The following is a 15,910-nucleotide window of genomic DNA, read 5'->3' as shown; positions in this document are numbered from 1 at the left end:
ACTAGAGAATTCTCAGATATGCCCTAACACGTAAAGCGCCAAACATAACATACACTGAGTGTACACAACATTAATAAAAACACCTTTCTAATATTGAGTTGCCCTCAGAACAGCCTCAATTCGTCAGGGAATGGACTTTACAAGGTGTCGAAAGCATTTCACAGGGATGCTGGCCAACGTTGACTCCAATGCTTCCAACAGTTGTGTCAAGTTGGCTGGATGTCCTTTGGGTGGTGGACCATTCTTGATACACACAGGAAACGGTTGTGCGTTAAAACCCCAGAAGCGTTGCAGTTCTTGACACAAACCAGTATGCCTGGCTCCTACTACCATACCCCATTCAAATGCACTTCAATATTTTGTCTTGCCCATTCACCATCTGCATGGCACGCATACACAATCCATGTCTCATTTGTCTCAAGGCTTAAAAATCCTTAGTTAACCTGTCTCCTCCCCTTCATCTACACTGGTTGAAGTGGATTTAACAGGTGACATCAATAAGGGATCATAGCTTTCACCTGAATTCACCTGGTTATCAGAAGAGGTTAATCTCTCAATCTTCTCAATGTTTCCACTTCTGTCCTCTCTCCACATTACCTCATCTCTTTATTGTCTGGAACTCCAATTGTCCGAAGATAAATTGGCAGATGACTTTTAGGTAGAAAGTCAAGCTTATGAAAGATGATTAGCATTTAATATCATATACAATTGCCTATCCCAAGTCATTCAAGATGATAAGGAGGATGCTTCAGAAAAATACTCTAGGTTAGGAAGTTTGTCAAATACCGCCAACTTATTTTCAGATCACAAGCTAATGAGCAAAAACTATTGATATTGAGTGTACTGAATGAAAACCACAGGGATGAATTTCACATTTCCTTGCCAAAGTCACTCAAAGTGTACTTTTTCAGAGTTCAATATTGGGCCTTTGTAAACAGCATTCTACACAATACCTGTGTCTTGACATGAGTTACCTGTGGATGTTGTGCTACTTCATTCATGCCAGTTCTCCAAATAATTGCACGTTAAAACTTTATTGTTGAGATTGAAACATTATTTGGTAGTGTTTCCCCATCTGCAGGGACCTGATGTATTTAGAACATTTCTTAAACGGAATGGTTTTGCCTCAAATTTTTAAGGGACTGAAAATACCACATCATGTAGATACACATGTCTGTTAAAAACAATATAGTTTAAATGATGACAATATTAACATATTTCTTTGTTGAAATATTGACAGACATGTTTGCATTACTTCTATGTCATTGGTTACAAGTCCAAATGTTCCCCCATACTCTGATAATAAAAGACAACAATAATTCCATCAACTTTCTGATAAGACTTCAAAATATTGGAAATGATTCAAACACAAAATAATCAAATCAGAATATTTCATTATTTACAAATAAAACGCAATTTTAGCAAAATACATATAATTTCTTAATGAACCTCATTATATTTATCTGTATTATAAAGTATGTGGGCTCCAAAAATCCTTCACCTCTAAATCCAGAAAATACTTATAAAACATATTGCGCAACATCCAGCACGACAAAGGTCCTCGAGGTACATTTTATGGATAATGCCAATCACCATTCATGACTTTTCATACAGTTTTTTTTGAGACAAGCATTGCTTCATAGCAAGTTGACCGATTGTATAATAGCTCTATCAGGGATATGTATTTGACACATTAAACATCACCATATCAAAAGTCATCATTCATAAGAATAATGAAATAATACTGTTAGCGCAATCACACTGCTAGTCTTGGACAGTGATTGGCGCTTATACAGCAGAGGCATACAATCATTTGTTGCACCCATATCTCAACACATTAAATGCAGGGTCAACTTTGTCAACAGAAAAATATAAACTCTCAGCAGTCCATATGTCATAATTTAGTCATTGGTATGTGCAGGCTGTTCCAAGGCCCCATCCACAGCTCCTCCTCATCCGACAGCGTGTGGTCACTGTGGGACGTCAACGTTTCTTTAGACGCCATGTTGTCCACACACGACTCCTGCTCATCTACACAACAGTTACTCCTGCTGTTCCTGTCATGTAGGGCCTTGGCAATATTGGATTTGGACCCAATACTGTCAAGGCCCGTGATGATGGACCCCAGGGACCCGCTGGACGGCCGGGTGTTGAGGTTAATGTCAACGGTTGAGGAAATGCCTGTTAGTGCACCTGTTCCATTTCCTGTTACTGGTTCCCCTACGCTGTTTAGAGGAAGCTTCTCTTCCTGAGTCTCAGTCAGCATGTCCAACTTTTTAAACTGTTTTCCCAAGCGGCCCGGGGAGCCCACCTTGAGATTGTTGGGGTGGCTAGGCCTCCTGGTCCGCACAATGGTCCCGTTCTGGGCGAAGTAGACGTTCCCATTGATGTTAGCGTGGCTGTTGATGTTCGACAGGCGGTTCCTCTGGGGTTCAGGAGCGCTGTCCTCTCCTGTGGAGCTGGTCTCATACTCCCTGTCCACAACCAGCTTGATCCGCTTCCTTCTCACTCCAGGCTGAGAATAAAAGATGCAAAGAAAGATGGAGAGAGAAAGAGGAGGTTAATGCACAGATAAAATAGTATTTCCAAATATGCAAACATCATGCATCCAAACAGATTATAGATAAAATTATGCCAATCAATGCACAAGTCATTTTAAAACTATGACAGTAACAGGATAGGAAACACACAACTCTGTAAACATGTTCATTGCGGTGTTACGTTTTAGTCATCATATGGCTATAAGTAAAGAAATGAAGAAACATTTCTAACACAACCAAAAAGTGTGATGGAGAGAAAATACAGAAATGCCACAAAGAGTGGTTCAACACCATTGAAAAGAGAATTCAAACTGAAGATAGAACAACCCATTCCACTTCCATGCAATAAGTATTTTCCAGGAGATAGAGAGCGGTAGAGAGAATGAAGCACTCAGGGGGAAGCACACAGTATTATCTTCACTCCCATGCGAGAGGCCACTCCAGCCAATCTTACTTCACAGCTGACCAACTCGTCCCTCAGAAGGCTGTGGCGTTCCCATCAGACTCTGAATCGGTATCGGAGGTCTCCTCTGTGGCTCCCAACTGGGATCTACCAGCTGACCCCTGGCTACTGGCGTCAGATTTCTCAGATGGTGTGATGGCATCCTCGTCCACCTCTGTGATGGGAGAGAGTCCTCCGAAGGTCTCCTCTGAGGCCTCTGTCAGGCTGTTGCTGGAGTCTGAGCAGTAGGTAGTTCCAGCATCGGGACTACGGCTGGGCCCTTCTCCAGCAGACAGTAAGCTGGACCTCCTGGACGCTGCTCCGTCACTCAGCTCTTCCACAGACTCTTTTCTCTCATTGGCGGTACTGCCTTCCTCCTCAGATTCTCCTTCGTCCTCCTCTTCACTCTCCTCATTGATGGTGTTCTGTGAACTGCAGGTCAGGATGGACTTGCGGCTGCCTCCAGTGGACCTGGAGCTGGTAGAGCTCCTCTCGCTGCCAGCCAGGGAGCTCTGGTCCGTCATCTGGTTGTCCTCTGGCTCGCTGACCTCTGATCCAGAGAGCTGGGTCTGGCTGCCCCCGTGGTACACCGAGCTTCCCGACCCGTACTCTTCTTCACTGACACCCTCACTTTCTGGCCTGGACATCACTGAGCCTCCAGCACTTTGTGACGATCTTATGGAAGAACCAGGCTGGGAGGCAGCACTGCTTGAGCCACTACCACTGCCACCAATGCTACCACTGCCACCGACGCTACTACTGCCACCAATGCTACCACTGCCACCAATGCTACCACTGCCACCAACGCTACCACTGCCACCAACGCTACCACTGCCACCAACGCTACCACTGCCACCAACGCTACTACTCCCACCAATGCTACTACTGCCACCAACGCTACCAATGCTACTATTACTTCCACTGATGCCAGAGGCACTACTCCTCACGCTGGCTTGTGTACCTCCACTGGACCTTTCAGTAGCAGTGCCAGATGATTTCTTGGAAGAACGGGCAGAGGAGCCACTTTCTTTGGACTCCCCAGTCCCCTCATCCTCTTCAGACACTTCCTCTGAATCTTTCTCAGTCCCAGATCCTTTCTCTGTACTGGATTCAGTTCCTGACTTTTCAGTTCCTGACTCTTTCCCACTATCAGATTCTTTCTCAGAATCAGATTCTTTCTCAGAATCAGAACCTTTCTCAGAATCAGAACCTTTCTCTGATCCTGATTCCTTTTCTGTCCCAGATGTTTTCTCTGAGCCTGACTCTTTCTCTGAATCAGACTCTTTTTCTGTCCCCGATTCCATTTCAGTGACAGATTCCTTCTCTGTCTCGTCATCCTCTGACTTGGATTTGCTCTCGTCATCAGAATCCTCTGGGTGCTCTTCTGGCTCCTCTTCTGAGTCCACAGTGCTTTCATTGGTATCGTCTCGGTCCAGATCCACCTTCAGGTAATCTTTGTCCTCGGTGGAAAGCGCCACACTGCTTCTCTCTGAATCCTCATCAGAACCCTTCCCACTCCCACTGCCACTCCCACTCACCTCCGGCTCGCTCTCCACCGTCACGCTGATAGACACCTTGGACTTCTTCTCTTCGTCACTGGTGGCAGCTTGCGAGGCGTCTTCATCCTTCTCGCTACCTGTGGCAGAGCTTCTACTAATGCTTCCCTGAGACTTCCTCCTTGCCTGCAGCCTGTTGCTCAATTTGATGCGCTTCATTACCTTGCCCAGCCGGCTCCTGGCGGTGGACTTGGTGTCTATCGGACCATCACCGGCAGGTCCCCCTGTCAGGCTCTCCTCGCTGTCGATGCGACGGGCCGACATCAGTTTGGCGTAGTCCTTGTCCTTCTTGGCGCCAAACATCTTGAACATCTTGGCTTTCTTCCAGGGGGATGGGCCTGGTTCTCCGGCTGGAACAGTCTGGTCTCCACTCTTACTGGCCGCTAGGAGCTTGCTAAGCTTCATGACGGACTTCAGCCTCTTGGCAGCCGAGGAGGGTTCACGGGGTTCCTCGCCCTCCACTGGCTCTGCCTGCTCAATCTCATCCTCTGGTGGAAGGTCTCTAAATCCCACCCTCTTGCCTCCTCGACCAGTACCCCTTCCACGCCCTCTGCCTCGCCCCTGTCATAGTTACATCACTTGTGATTAAACAAGATTTTCAGCATCAACATAGTTCAGACAACATGATATAGTTGAAATTGGAACTCTGTTATTGCATTATTGTAGCTATATAGTGGGTAGTTATTGATCATATCAAAGTGCTGCTACATATAGTAAAATAAGTACCTCAGACCCATGTGGGCTGTAGTAGTCATCCTCCATAATCAGCTCTCCATACTCATCATACATGGGAGAGATCAGCTTCCTGCGACTGCCATACTGAGGAAGGTCATACCTGGAAGAGAAAACAAACATTTAGAGGCAAACGGGAAACAGCTTAAAGGGCTGTTTCAACCATCATTTATTTGCCAGTATTGTGAAATATTTTTTTCGAGAGGTGACAGTAACTAACAACCTCTGCCTACACCCCTAGGGACATGAGCCACAAACACACACAACCCACCAGTGTTATATAGCTAGTGCATGAGATATTTCAAGCACTTGCTCTAACAATAATACATTTGCACATTTACTGTGTTACATGTCCATAACACATTCTTAAATCAACAGTTCCCAAGGTCATGCATAAGAGAAGGGGTCAACACTAATCTTCTGCATAATTGATCTGTACAAGACTAAACTGGGCGATGCACAATTAAAAGACCCATATCAGAAACCGCATTAGCCCCACACTGAATCTCTAAATGAGGTGCGGTGTGGGGCCAACATCAATCAGCATCAATGTCAGAGCTGAAATTGCGTGCCAATTGGTGGTACTATCTGCAACCCACTTGGCATGGGTGCCAGAAGCAAGCTGCATTACACCAGTGAATCTGTGTGAAAACTGAAGGAAGCAGGTAAATGGAAAACCTTTTGAACACGTGGGGTCGCTGGGTCGCAGCTGAAGGCCGCCAGAGCTAGTGATTGCTGGATTAAGAGCTTAACCCAGCTATTAAGTTGCTCTTTAAATAGAAATGGATCAAAGGCAGTCTGGGTTATCGTGATAGCAACCTCAGCAGCAGAAGCTTTAGGGACCTGCTGTCCCACAGAGTCTTCACAACACAATTACTATAAGACTCAACGGAAGGGCTTCATCATACAAACACACTAAGCATCAATGAGAATTTTCATGGATGATGAGAGGGTAAGTCACAGAGTCGATGAGGCCTACGTGATCATGCAATTAAAATATGTTACGTGGTCGATGATCCACTTCACGCGGTTGACTAAGGTTTGATTCAAGTAGGGGTTTAGCTTGTCCTCTGTCTAGCTTAACTCCCCTGAGTGTTTTAAAGAACCCCTCACGGGACACAAGAGTCCAATGCACAACATTTGGTCAGCATCTGTTCGTATCGGTGTAAATTCCAGCGTTTTCCACTGGACCATATGGGCGATTTGCAGTGTACCACGCAAGCCAAAGTACGCTCCCCTCTTCTCTACTGGTGGAGACCATTACAAAGCTCTCAGGTGCCACGCTCTGCTCAAGGCTGGGCAATTGATCATATTTGGTGGGAGTGGGATGATCTGCATAACTGGAAGGGGTCTTATGCACTGTTACACTTAAAGGGATAGTTCTGGATTTTGGCAATGAGGCCCTTTATCTACTTCCCCAGAGTCAGATGAACTAATGGATACCATTTGTGTCTTTGCATCCAATATGAAGGAAGTTAGAGGTGTATGTGTGTGTGTGTGTGTGTGTGTGTGTCAGGGGCTTGTGAAATGTAAGTTCATGATACATTTGTAAACTAGTCTTAATGGCATTACTTTCAGCAATTAACCAGTGTGTCACGCCTTGGTCTTAGTATTTTGTGTTTTCTTTATTTATTTGGTCAGGCCAGGGTGTGACATGGGTTTATTTTGTGGTGTGTTTTTGTATTGGGGTTTTAGTAGGTATTGGGATTGTGGCTGAGTAGGGTTGTCTAGGAAAGTCTATGGCTGCCTGAGGCGGTTCTCAATCAGAGTCAGGTGATTATCGTTGTCTCTGATTGGGAACCATATTTAGGTAGGCCGGGTTTCACTGTGTGTTTGTGGGTGATTGTTCCTGTCTCTGTGTTAGTTGTCACAAGATAGGCTGTATAGGTTTTCGCGTTACGTTTGTTGTTTTGTATTGTTCATCTTTATTAAAGAACATGAGTAACCACCACGCTGCATTTTGGTCCACTTCTCCTTCTACAGACGAACGCCGTTACACAGTGGAGATCAATTCAATTCCCTCGATCAGAGCGAAACTGATGAGATATGGGAGGGACAGCGGGGATTGGACTCACCCCTGGTCGTAATTTTGGTATTCGTCCCTGTAGTAGTCTTGGCCTGGGTCGATGCCTGACTCCATGGAGAGCTCCTGAATTTCAGGAGAAGCACATAGAGATACATTAATAGAGAAAAAAAAATGAGAAACCATAGCTAGAAACACAGCACAGTACAGAACAGCACAGTGTGTGCATAGCAGAAGTATCCTGGAGCTTTGACAGAAGCAGTAAGGTTTCTACCTCAGGTCTCAGCAGAGATGGCCTCAGCAGTTGCTGCCATAGATTAGTTGGAGAGGGAGGGATAAGGAGAAACAGAGACAGAGTGTCCAGTTCACAGTTCATATTTAACTACAGACACAGCAGGATAAAGAATGACAGCTTTTTAAGGCCATAGAGAGAGGAGAGTGGAGTTGGAAGAGGGTAGCGAACAACGGTTTAAGGAGGAGATGAAGAGGTGACGGAGAATAGAGAGAAAGTGAACAGAGTAGATAGAAAATAGAAAAAAAGGTATAGTTGAAAAAAAGATGATAGAAAAGTTGAGAGACAGAAGAAGCCAGAAGAGAGATATGACAGATAAAGCACACTCACAGCTGCTATCAAACAAGATTGAAAATGAAGGGAGCATGCATGACACTTCTGATGCTGGGCAGGATTTGTAGGACTCAGGGTACGTCAAAAGTTGTCAAACAGTGTACCAGTTAATCATTGGCTAAGCTCCTAGTAGTACTTCCATGCACCAGTAGAGAGGAAAAAAATGGCCCAAATGCTCATCCGTCACTTGACAGCAGACAGATTTGAAATTACAGCAACAGCAGTTTTCGAACCAAATGTAAACTGTGATGCTAATGTTAAAGTAATAAAACAACTCTCTCTATGACCCCGTCTAAATCTCATTCAGTGTCTTCCATCAGGTGAGTGGTAGATAAGAATGATGGTGAATAAAGCTCCCGTGAGCATGGACAAATTTACTTGGCACACAATGCATAACATAAAAATACCTCACAAGAAAAATGCCTACCTTTCTTCCGTATCCTCGCCTGTAGGTCATGGAAAAAAGGAGGAAAGAAATCGTGCAAATAATGAGTGCAATGTGACATCAACATTCTAAGTGCATTGATATAAAAGCATATATTCTGCTGACCAGTTAAGTGATTTCAATGCTACTTACTGTGCAATTTCCTGTGTCAAGCCAATGGTTCAATTTTCATTAAAAAAATAATGCAGAAACATTTTTGTTATCTATTTGCTATGTTCTTTCTTCCATTATAACAATGATTGGCAGATAAAAAGAGAAGTTGGATCCATAAAAAGGTGGGGGAGAAAGAAATAGGAAATAACAACAAACCCTACACTTAGGATGACATATCGAAGCAATTACCTTCCCAATAGAAACTGGGAAAATCATTTTATGGCACACTATCGTCTCTCGAACGCATTTGTTAGTAAAATATAAATGTATGTAAAAAAAAATCAAATGGATTTGTTATTGTAAAAAGTTCAAAAATCCTTTGACTGTGGTTAGCTTTGTGGACGTCACACCATATAACTCATAACAGATTCATTTAGACCAGGATTCAATCATTTGTGTGGTAACCTGCATTAGCCGACAAAGCTTTTTCATAGCTTTTTAAAATTTTGTTTAGGCAGTGACGGAGGTTTAGGCTAACTGCGTTAGTGCTGTCAAATCCACAAGCGGCTCCTGGTGTTTCCTATCACAGACATTTCCATTGGATGCAGAGAGTCACATTAGTAGAAATCCGATGCAGCTGCATTACAAATTTGAAGGCTGGAATGTGTGATGTTATCTACACCTCAATTAGGCTAATATAGATCCCTATTATTTCCTTGAATGATTTTACATTTGAGTGCCATTATATTTCTAAAATGGCACTCTATTTCTATATACACCTGCTTGTTCTGAACTTCTAACGTGGGTGGATATAAGGATGTGGTTTCGTGATAAAGACTACGAGCACAGCCGCCTACCAATTAGACAGCTCAAAAGCAGTTACACCTCCGACACTGCCTGAACAAAAGCAATATAAATCTGTGTTTGTCGACTAATGCGGGTTACGCTGATCTGATCGAATCCTGGCCTAATTGTCAAGAATTAGAGCGTCTGTATTGGAAAGCAGTATTGCACCTTTTTTTTGAAAGCATTCTTGATGATTTACTCAAATGCACCTCACACTAGCCAACAGTTAACAAAGCATCACAGAGATTTCCCCCAGAAAAAACATAACTGTCCCAGACATAGTGCATATCCAAAATATGCATACGGGGAGGTGTGCATATGAAAAGTTGCTGATCCCTGCTGTACGACCACACCTCCCTGTATGGGACTGGCTATGGGAGTAGGGCTGATGAATGGTCTGTTGGGCTGGTGAAGTCTTTAGGAAACACCAAAACAAATGGCCCATAGGACAGATACTGTAGGCAGGGAGGAGTAGGGGGGATGCACATCCAGAGATGTCCACTTCATATAACTAATGGACAGTTAAATACTCATGTATCCGGATGTAACCAAGAGGAGGGAGTTTCTTCCTATCTTAGAGGCCATTAATTCACTGGGAGCTAATGGTTTATGATGCAGAGAGGTATAAAGGATCGTTTTAGGATGCAGACATTTCCCCTATGATATACTATTTTTGACCATACCCAGACATAATGATGAGTTAGACCACACACACATGTTTAAATTATTATGTTTAAATGATTGAGTTTTCTAAACTAATAATACTTTTGATGAAGGTGATGTGATACATTTAAAAAGCCTACTGTGTGGTGGTAGTGAACAGACTCTCCTCATTAACTTTATCAAGGCACTGGATGAAAAATTAAGAAAATAAATTGTAAAACCAAAGAGGAAGTGACACAATAATTGCCATCAAAGGAAAAAAAAAAAAAAAATCTCATCTGTTAGAAATGACAGATGTTAGGGACGAAGAAAAAGAGCACCTGAACCAGAAAATACACTGAACAAAAATATAAATGCAACATGTAAAGTGTTGGTCCTATGTTTCATGTGCTGAAATAAAAGATCCCAGAACTGTTACATACTGGTGGGGTAATGGTATGGGCAGGCATTAGCTATGGACAACAAACACAATTGCATTTTATCAATGGAAATTTGAATGCACAGAAATACAGTGACGAGATCCTGAGGTCCATTGTGAGGCCCATTTCTTTTAAGGTACAGTGCCTTGCGAAAGTATTCGGCCCCCTTGAACTTTGCGACCTTTTGCCACATTTCAGGCTTCAAACATAAAGATATAAAACTGTATTTTTTTGTTAAGAATCAACAACAAGTGGGACACAATCATGAAGTGGAACGACATTTATTGGATATTTCAATTTTTTTTAACAAATCCAAAACTGAAAAATTGGGCGTGCAAAATTATTCAGCCCCTTTACTTTCAGTGCAGCAAACTCTCTCCAGAAGTTCAGTGAGGATCTCTGAATGATCCAATGTTGACCTAAATGACTAATGATGATAAATACAATCCACCTGTGTGTAATCAAGTCTCCGTATAAATGCACCTGCACTGTGATAGTCTCAGAGGTCCGTTAAAAGCGCAGAGAGCATCATGAAGAACAAGGAACACACCAGGCAGGTCCGAGATACTGTTGTGAAGAAGTTTAAAGCCGGATTTGGATACAAAAAGATTTCCCAAGCTTTAAACATCCCAAGGAGCACTGTGCAAGCGATAATATTGAAATGGAAGGAGTATCAGACCACTGCAAATCTACCAAGACCTGGCCGTCCCTCTAAACTTTCAGCTCATACAAGGAGAAGACTGATCAGAGATGCAGCCAAGAGGCCCATGATCACTCTGGATGAACTGCAGAGATATACAGCTGAGTTGGGAGACTATGTCCATAGGACAACAATCAGTCGTATATTGCACAAATCTGGCCTTTATGGAAGAGTGGCAAGAAGAAAGCCATTTCTTAAAGATATCCATAAAAGGTGTTGTTTAAAGTTTGCCACAAGCCACCTGGGAGACACACCAAACATGTGGAAGAAGGTGCTCTGGTCAGATGAAACCAAAATTGAACTTTTTGGCAACAATGCAAAACGTTATGTTTGGCGTAAAAGCAACACAGCTCATCACCCTGAACACACCATCCCCACTGTCAAACATGGTGGTGGCAGCATCATGGTTTGGGCCTGCTTTTCTTCAGCAGGGACAGGGAAGATGGTTAAAATTGATGGGAAGATGGATGGAGCCAAATACAGGACCATTCTGGAAGAAAACCTTATGGAGTCTGCAAAAGACCTGAGACTGGGACGGAGATTTGTCTTCCAACAAGACAATGATCCAAAACATAAAGCAAAATCTACAATGGAATGGTTCAAAAATAAACATATCCAGGTGTTAGAATGGCCAAGTCAAAGTCCAGACCTGAATCCAATCGAGAATCTGTGGAAAGAACTGAAAACTGCTGTTCACAAATGCTCTCCATCCAACCTCACTGAGCTCGAGCTGTTTTGCAAGGAGGAATGGGAAAAAATTTCAGTCTCTCGATGTGCAAAACTGATAGAGACATACCCCAAGCGACTTACAGCTGTAATCGCAGCAAAAGGTGGCGCTACAAAGTATTAACTTAAGGGGGCTGAATAATTTTGCACGTCCAATTTTTCAATTTTTGATTTGTTAAAAAAGTTTGAAATATCCAATAAATTTCGTTCCACTTCATGATTGTGTCCCACTTGTTGTTGATTCTTCACAAAAAATACAGTTTTATATCTTTATGTTTGAAGCCTGAAATGTGGCAAAAGGTCGCAAAGTTCAAGGGGGCCGAATACTTTCGCAAGGCACTGTATCTGTGACCAACAGATGCATATCTGTATTCCCAGTCACGTGAAATCAATAGATTAGGACCTAATTCATTTATTTCAATTGACTGATTCCTCAAATGAACCGTAACTCAATAAAATCTTTGAAATTGTTGTGCCTTGCATTTATATTTTTTTGTTCAGTATAGTAGAGTTGTGGGCCTTTTTGTTAGAGGAGATTACCCCATGTGGTGAACACAGAATACACAATTAGTCCAAATTTGATCTATCCAGGAACACCAGGGGAATGTCTGATTAAACAAATTGAACTGCTCTTGAAAGGCGATGAGAGGAGGGACGAGAGACAAACATGGGAGTGGCAGAGGGAGAAAAGACAGAAAGGAAGAGCTACAGGAGCCTTGAGAAGATTGATGCCGATGGAAGTCAGTCAGAGTCACATGAAAATGATAAGGGATAAATGAAAAGAATAACAAGAAGAGGTTAGGTAGAGAAATGAAGCGAGAAAGAGAGAATAAAACGAGAGGGCAAGAAAGAGTGTTAGACAGAAGAAAGAAGAGCGAGTGTGTGTGATGGAGTTAAGAGGGGAGGGTGACAGGTCAGGACAGCAGCGCCAGTGGTTGAGGGATTGATTGGTTGACTAATTAGCCGCTTTCAGGGAGCCTTCAGACAGCAACAGCTACTAGTTTATCATGCTGTGAGGATCTGTATAGACCATCCACAACATCATCAGCCTACTAATGAGCCCACAGCTTCAACTACCACTTCCCAACGTCAAACATCTAGAGAAACATCTGAACCGACACACTATTCCTTCAGAGCACTTTGGAAATTCAAATGCAATGTTGTTCCGGAAATGTACAATTCTTCTGCAAATCATGAACAAATAGAATGCTCTTGCATTGTTTTGAAATAAGTAAATTAGACCGCACCATTAACCCATAGTATTGTCTTGTATAGATTGTATGGATATTCTGATCGAATGCACTGTCCTCTGTGAAGAATAAGGGCTCTCCATTTACCAGGGTACTCATGGGGAATTCAAGTCCATTAGGCTCACAATGTGAGAGTGGGCTTAGAATAAGTTTGTTTGTGTGGATGAGTCATCCAGGCTCTATGCACATACTCACATCCCACTGGGCACACACTGGTTGAATCAACATTGTTTCCACGTCATTTCCATGAAATAGAATAGACGTTGAATTGACATCTGTGCTCGGTGGGATAGATCTAGATTAAATTCCTGTGTGCTGTCTTCCATATCCCATCTCTTTACCTAATTAGCCTCTTCACTTATCTCTATATCTAATCTGTCTGTCAATAAAAACTTTGAAAATAATAGACTCTCCATCTTCCGGAATTGGATGGGATTGGATGGGAGTACAACATACAAGGAGCAAGTTGGATGCAGGTTCAGTTCAACATAATTCTCAAGCCTTGAACACTTTAATGGAATCTGTGTGGTAGAACAGGGGGTGAAGACAGAGGATGGTTGGTGACATAGAAAAGGCCAAAGTGTTATGAACTAAGGAACATGACAATATTTTTAAAAATAATCCTCAGTTTAAGAGGTTCTGAAAAGCTACGGGATCTAAGGGCCCACTTGCTGTTAGTTGTGATAACATTATAAAAGTTTGTTAGGGGAAGAAACTATGTTGTTGATGACAACACTTACAATAACATCAGACAGAAAATATCCAATACAACACAGCATGATCATGACATGAGACATAAAGATGTAGAAAGAAAGAAAATGATTTAGGAAATAGAGCTAAGGAGGAGAGTAGTGAGCCAGTCAGAAGTGGGTGGATTGGGATGGAAAGTGATTGCTTAGTTCCTCAATCACAGAGTCAGTATTTGACTGGTTTGATTGGCTTGGCTCCTGGACCTCTGAGGTTACATTGTTAGTGCCTGGTTGGCTTGTTTCCAGATCAGAGGAGTTAGTGTTTGTGGTTGAGTTTGGTTGGACCACATGTTCTGTGCTGGTCAGGTTTGGCTGGTTTGGTTCCTCACGGGACCCAGATCTGTTTTGTCTCCGAATTCCTTCTGGTCCCTCGGTTGCTTGGGGTTTCTTGCCGAATCGCGCCACCTTGCGATTCTTGTCTACTTGACTGTAGAGGTTGGCAACAGACTTCTCAATGTCAGCGAGGTTCTGCAGGTTTTTCAGAATCCCCTTTAGCTCCTTCCTCTTCACACCGTCCTCGGGTTGGGGGTGAGGAGGAGGGGGATGGGCCCGGGAGGAAATAGGGCGGAGCGAGGACAATGGTGGCAGGGAGGTTGGGACAAACTGAACGGTGTGGCGGGGTCGTTCGAAAGTGGGGGAGAAAGGGGGCGGGAGGGGTGGGGGTGGTGGCGGAGGAGCATGATTCCGAGCAGGAGGGGGAGATGGAGGGAAGGAGGGTGGGGGAGAATGATCAGGCTCAATGAAGTGAGGATTGAAGGGTGCAGGGGGAGGAGATGAGGAGGGAGGAGGAGGAGGAGATGAGGCAGGAGGAGGAGGAGGACCAGAATGAGGTGTTTGAGAAGGAGGAGGAGGTGGAGGACAATGAGGAGAAGGAGGTGGAGGAGAATGAGGAGAAGGAGGGGGAGGTGGTGGATTCTCAGGCGGGTCAGGAATGATCTCCACAGTGATCTCGCAGGGCTCTGCAGTGATGTAGCTGGAGATGCTGGTCCTGAGGACAGGCAGGGTGGGCCTCTGGGCCAGGGGCGGAGAGCCTTCGCCCTGTGTGATGATGATGCGGGGAGGAACATCCTTCCCTATGGACAGGGGGCTGTAGGGGCTGTCCATAATGGAGAACAGGGTCTCTGCGCTTAACTCCAGCATGTCAATGTTGTCTTGGTTCCGCAGTAAAGGAGGGGAGGTCAGGGAACCCCTGGAGTCACGCCCTCCCCTAGGGGTCCTCTCCTGCATGGCCTGCTGTTCATACTGCCTGGCCTGCTCCCTGACAGACAGCTTGCTCTCCTCTGTGCTGCGGCTGCTCTGGACGTCATAACCCTCTAGGCCTCCTTGACCCTTCATCCCAGCTTGGAGCAGCTGCAGCTCCCACTGGGCCGGGTCCATCAGAGCCTGCCTCTTCAGCGACTCATACCCCTCTGACCCTCCACGGAGACGAGTCCGCATGGTCCAGACGTTCCCGGACCCTCCAGAGAGGGAGGGGGAGAAAGAGCCCCTTTTCGCTGTCCCGTAGGGGCTGCTGAAGTTCCCGTCTTCTTCTTCGTCGTAGAGAGGGTTAGTGGTGGTCAGGGGGTGGTGGTCTGACAGAAAGGTGACGTTGCTCTCTGACTTGGGCAGGATGCTGTGCAGCGACCCGTTGCCACAGGAGGAGTTGGCGCGACAGGCGAAGCTGCTAAGGCGTCTCTGGCGGTCGGCTTCATCGATCTCAAACCTTTTAGCCCTGTCCGATTAGGAATGTAGATGGAGGGTGGAGAAAAGAAAGATTTGAAACACAGGTGAAGGAAGGATGAAGGATGAGGAAGCAGAGGAGAAGGAATGAGGGAGATGCTATAGATCCTTCAGTCATTTTGACTCTTAGTATTATGATTATAGTTAGAAACAATATAAAAAATGTGATTCAAACTCAAAGGTTATGCAGCAGGGTAGATCATGCTTTTCTTTTCTTATTGTGGCTACATTATTATCAATTGAAAAATGTCTCTAAATACAAAAGTTTTAATAAAGAATAGCAGTTCAACTGCTGACAATATTTGGACAGGCGATAAAGTGTCCACTTAAAAACATCCCAAGTACATTTAATACAAGATCAAAAATCTAATCATATTTGATT

General features: G+C 44.1%; 1 protein-coding gene across 4 annotated transcripts in view; it reads right to left on the bottom strand.

The window, feature by feature from the left end:
• Nucleotides 1-1,017: 1,017 nt before the first annotated feature.
• The window catches only part of LOC112253027 (protocadherin-15), a 285,586-nt gene continuing 270,693 nt past the window's right edge, over nt 1,018-15,910 (bottom strand). For 2 of the 4 annotated variants that reach the window (XM_042323590.1, XM_042323591.1), the window contains one exon: nt 13,556-15,520. In XM_042323590.1, coding sequence (XP_042179524.1) covers nt 13,921-15,520 — 1,600 coding nt within the window. In that variant the 3' untranslated portion in view covers nt 13,556-13,920. Of the gene's footprint in view, nt 2,516-5,264; nt 5,374-7,345; nt 7,420-7,567; nt 7,601-8,345; nt 8,365-13,555; nt 15,521-15,910 lie in introns of those variants that run through there. The other 2 variants (XM_024424883.2, XM_024424884.2) reach the window with 2 other exon arrangements.

This window comes from Oncorhynchus tshawytscha, linkage group LG06 (genome assembly GCF_018296145.1).
Source record: "Oncorhynchus tshawytscha isolate Ot180627B linkage group LG06, Otsh_v2.0, whole genome shotgun sequence".
Lineage (NCBI taxonomy): Eukaryota > Metazoa > Chordata > Actinopteri > Salmoniformes > Salmonidae > Oncorhynchus > Oncorhynchus tshawytscha.
Note: the sequence above shows the minus strand (reverse complement) of the source record. Positions and strands in the feature narration are given on the sequence as shown.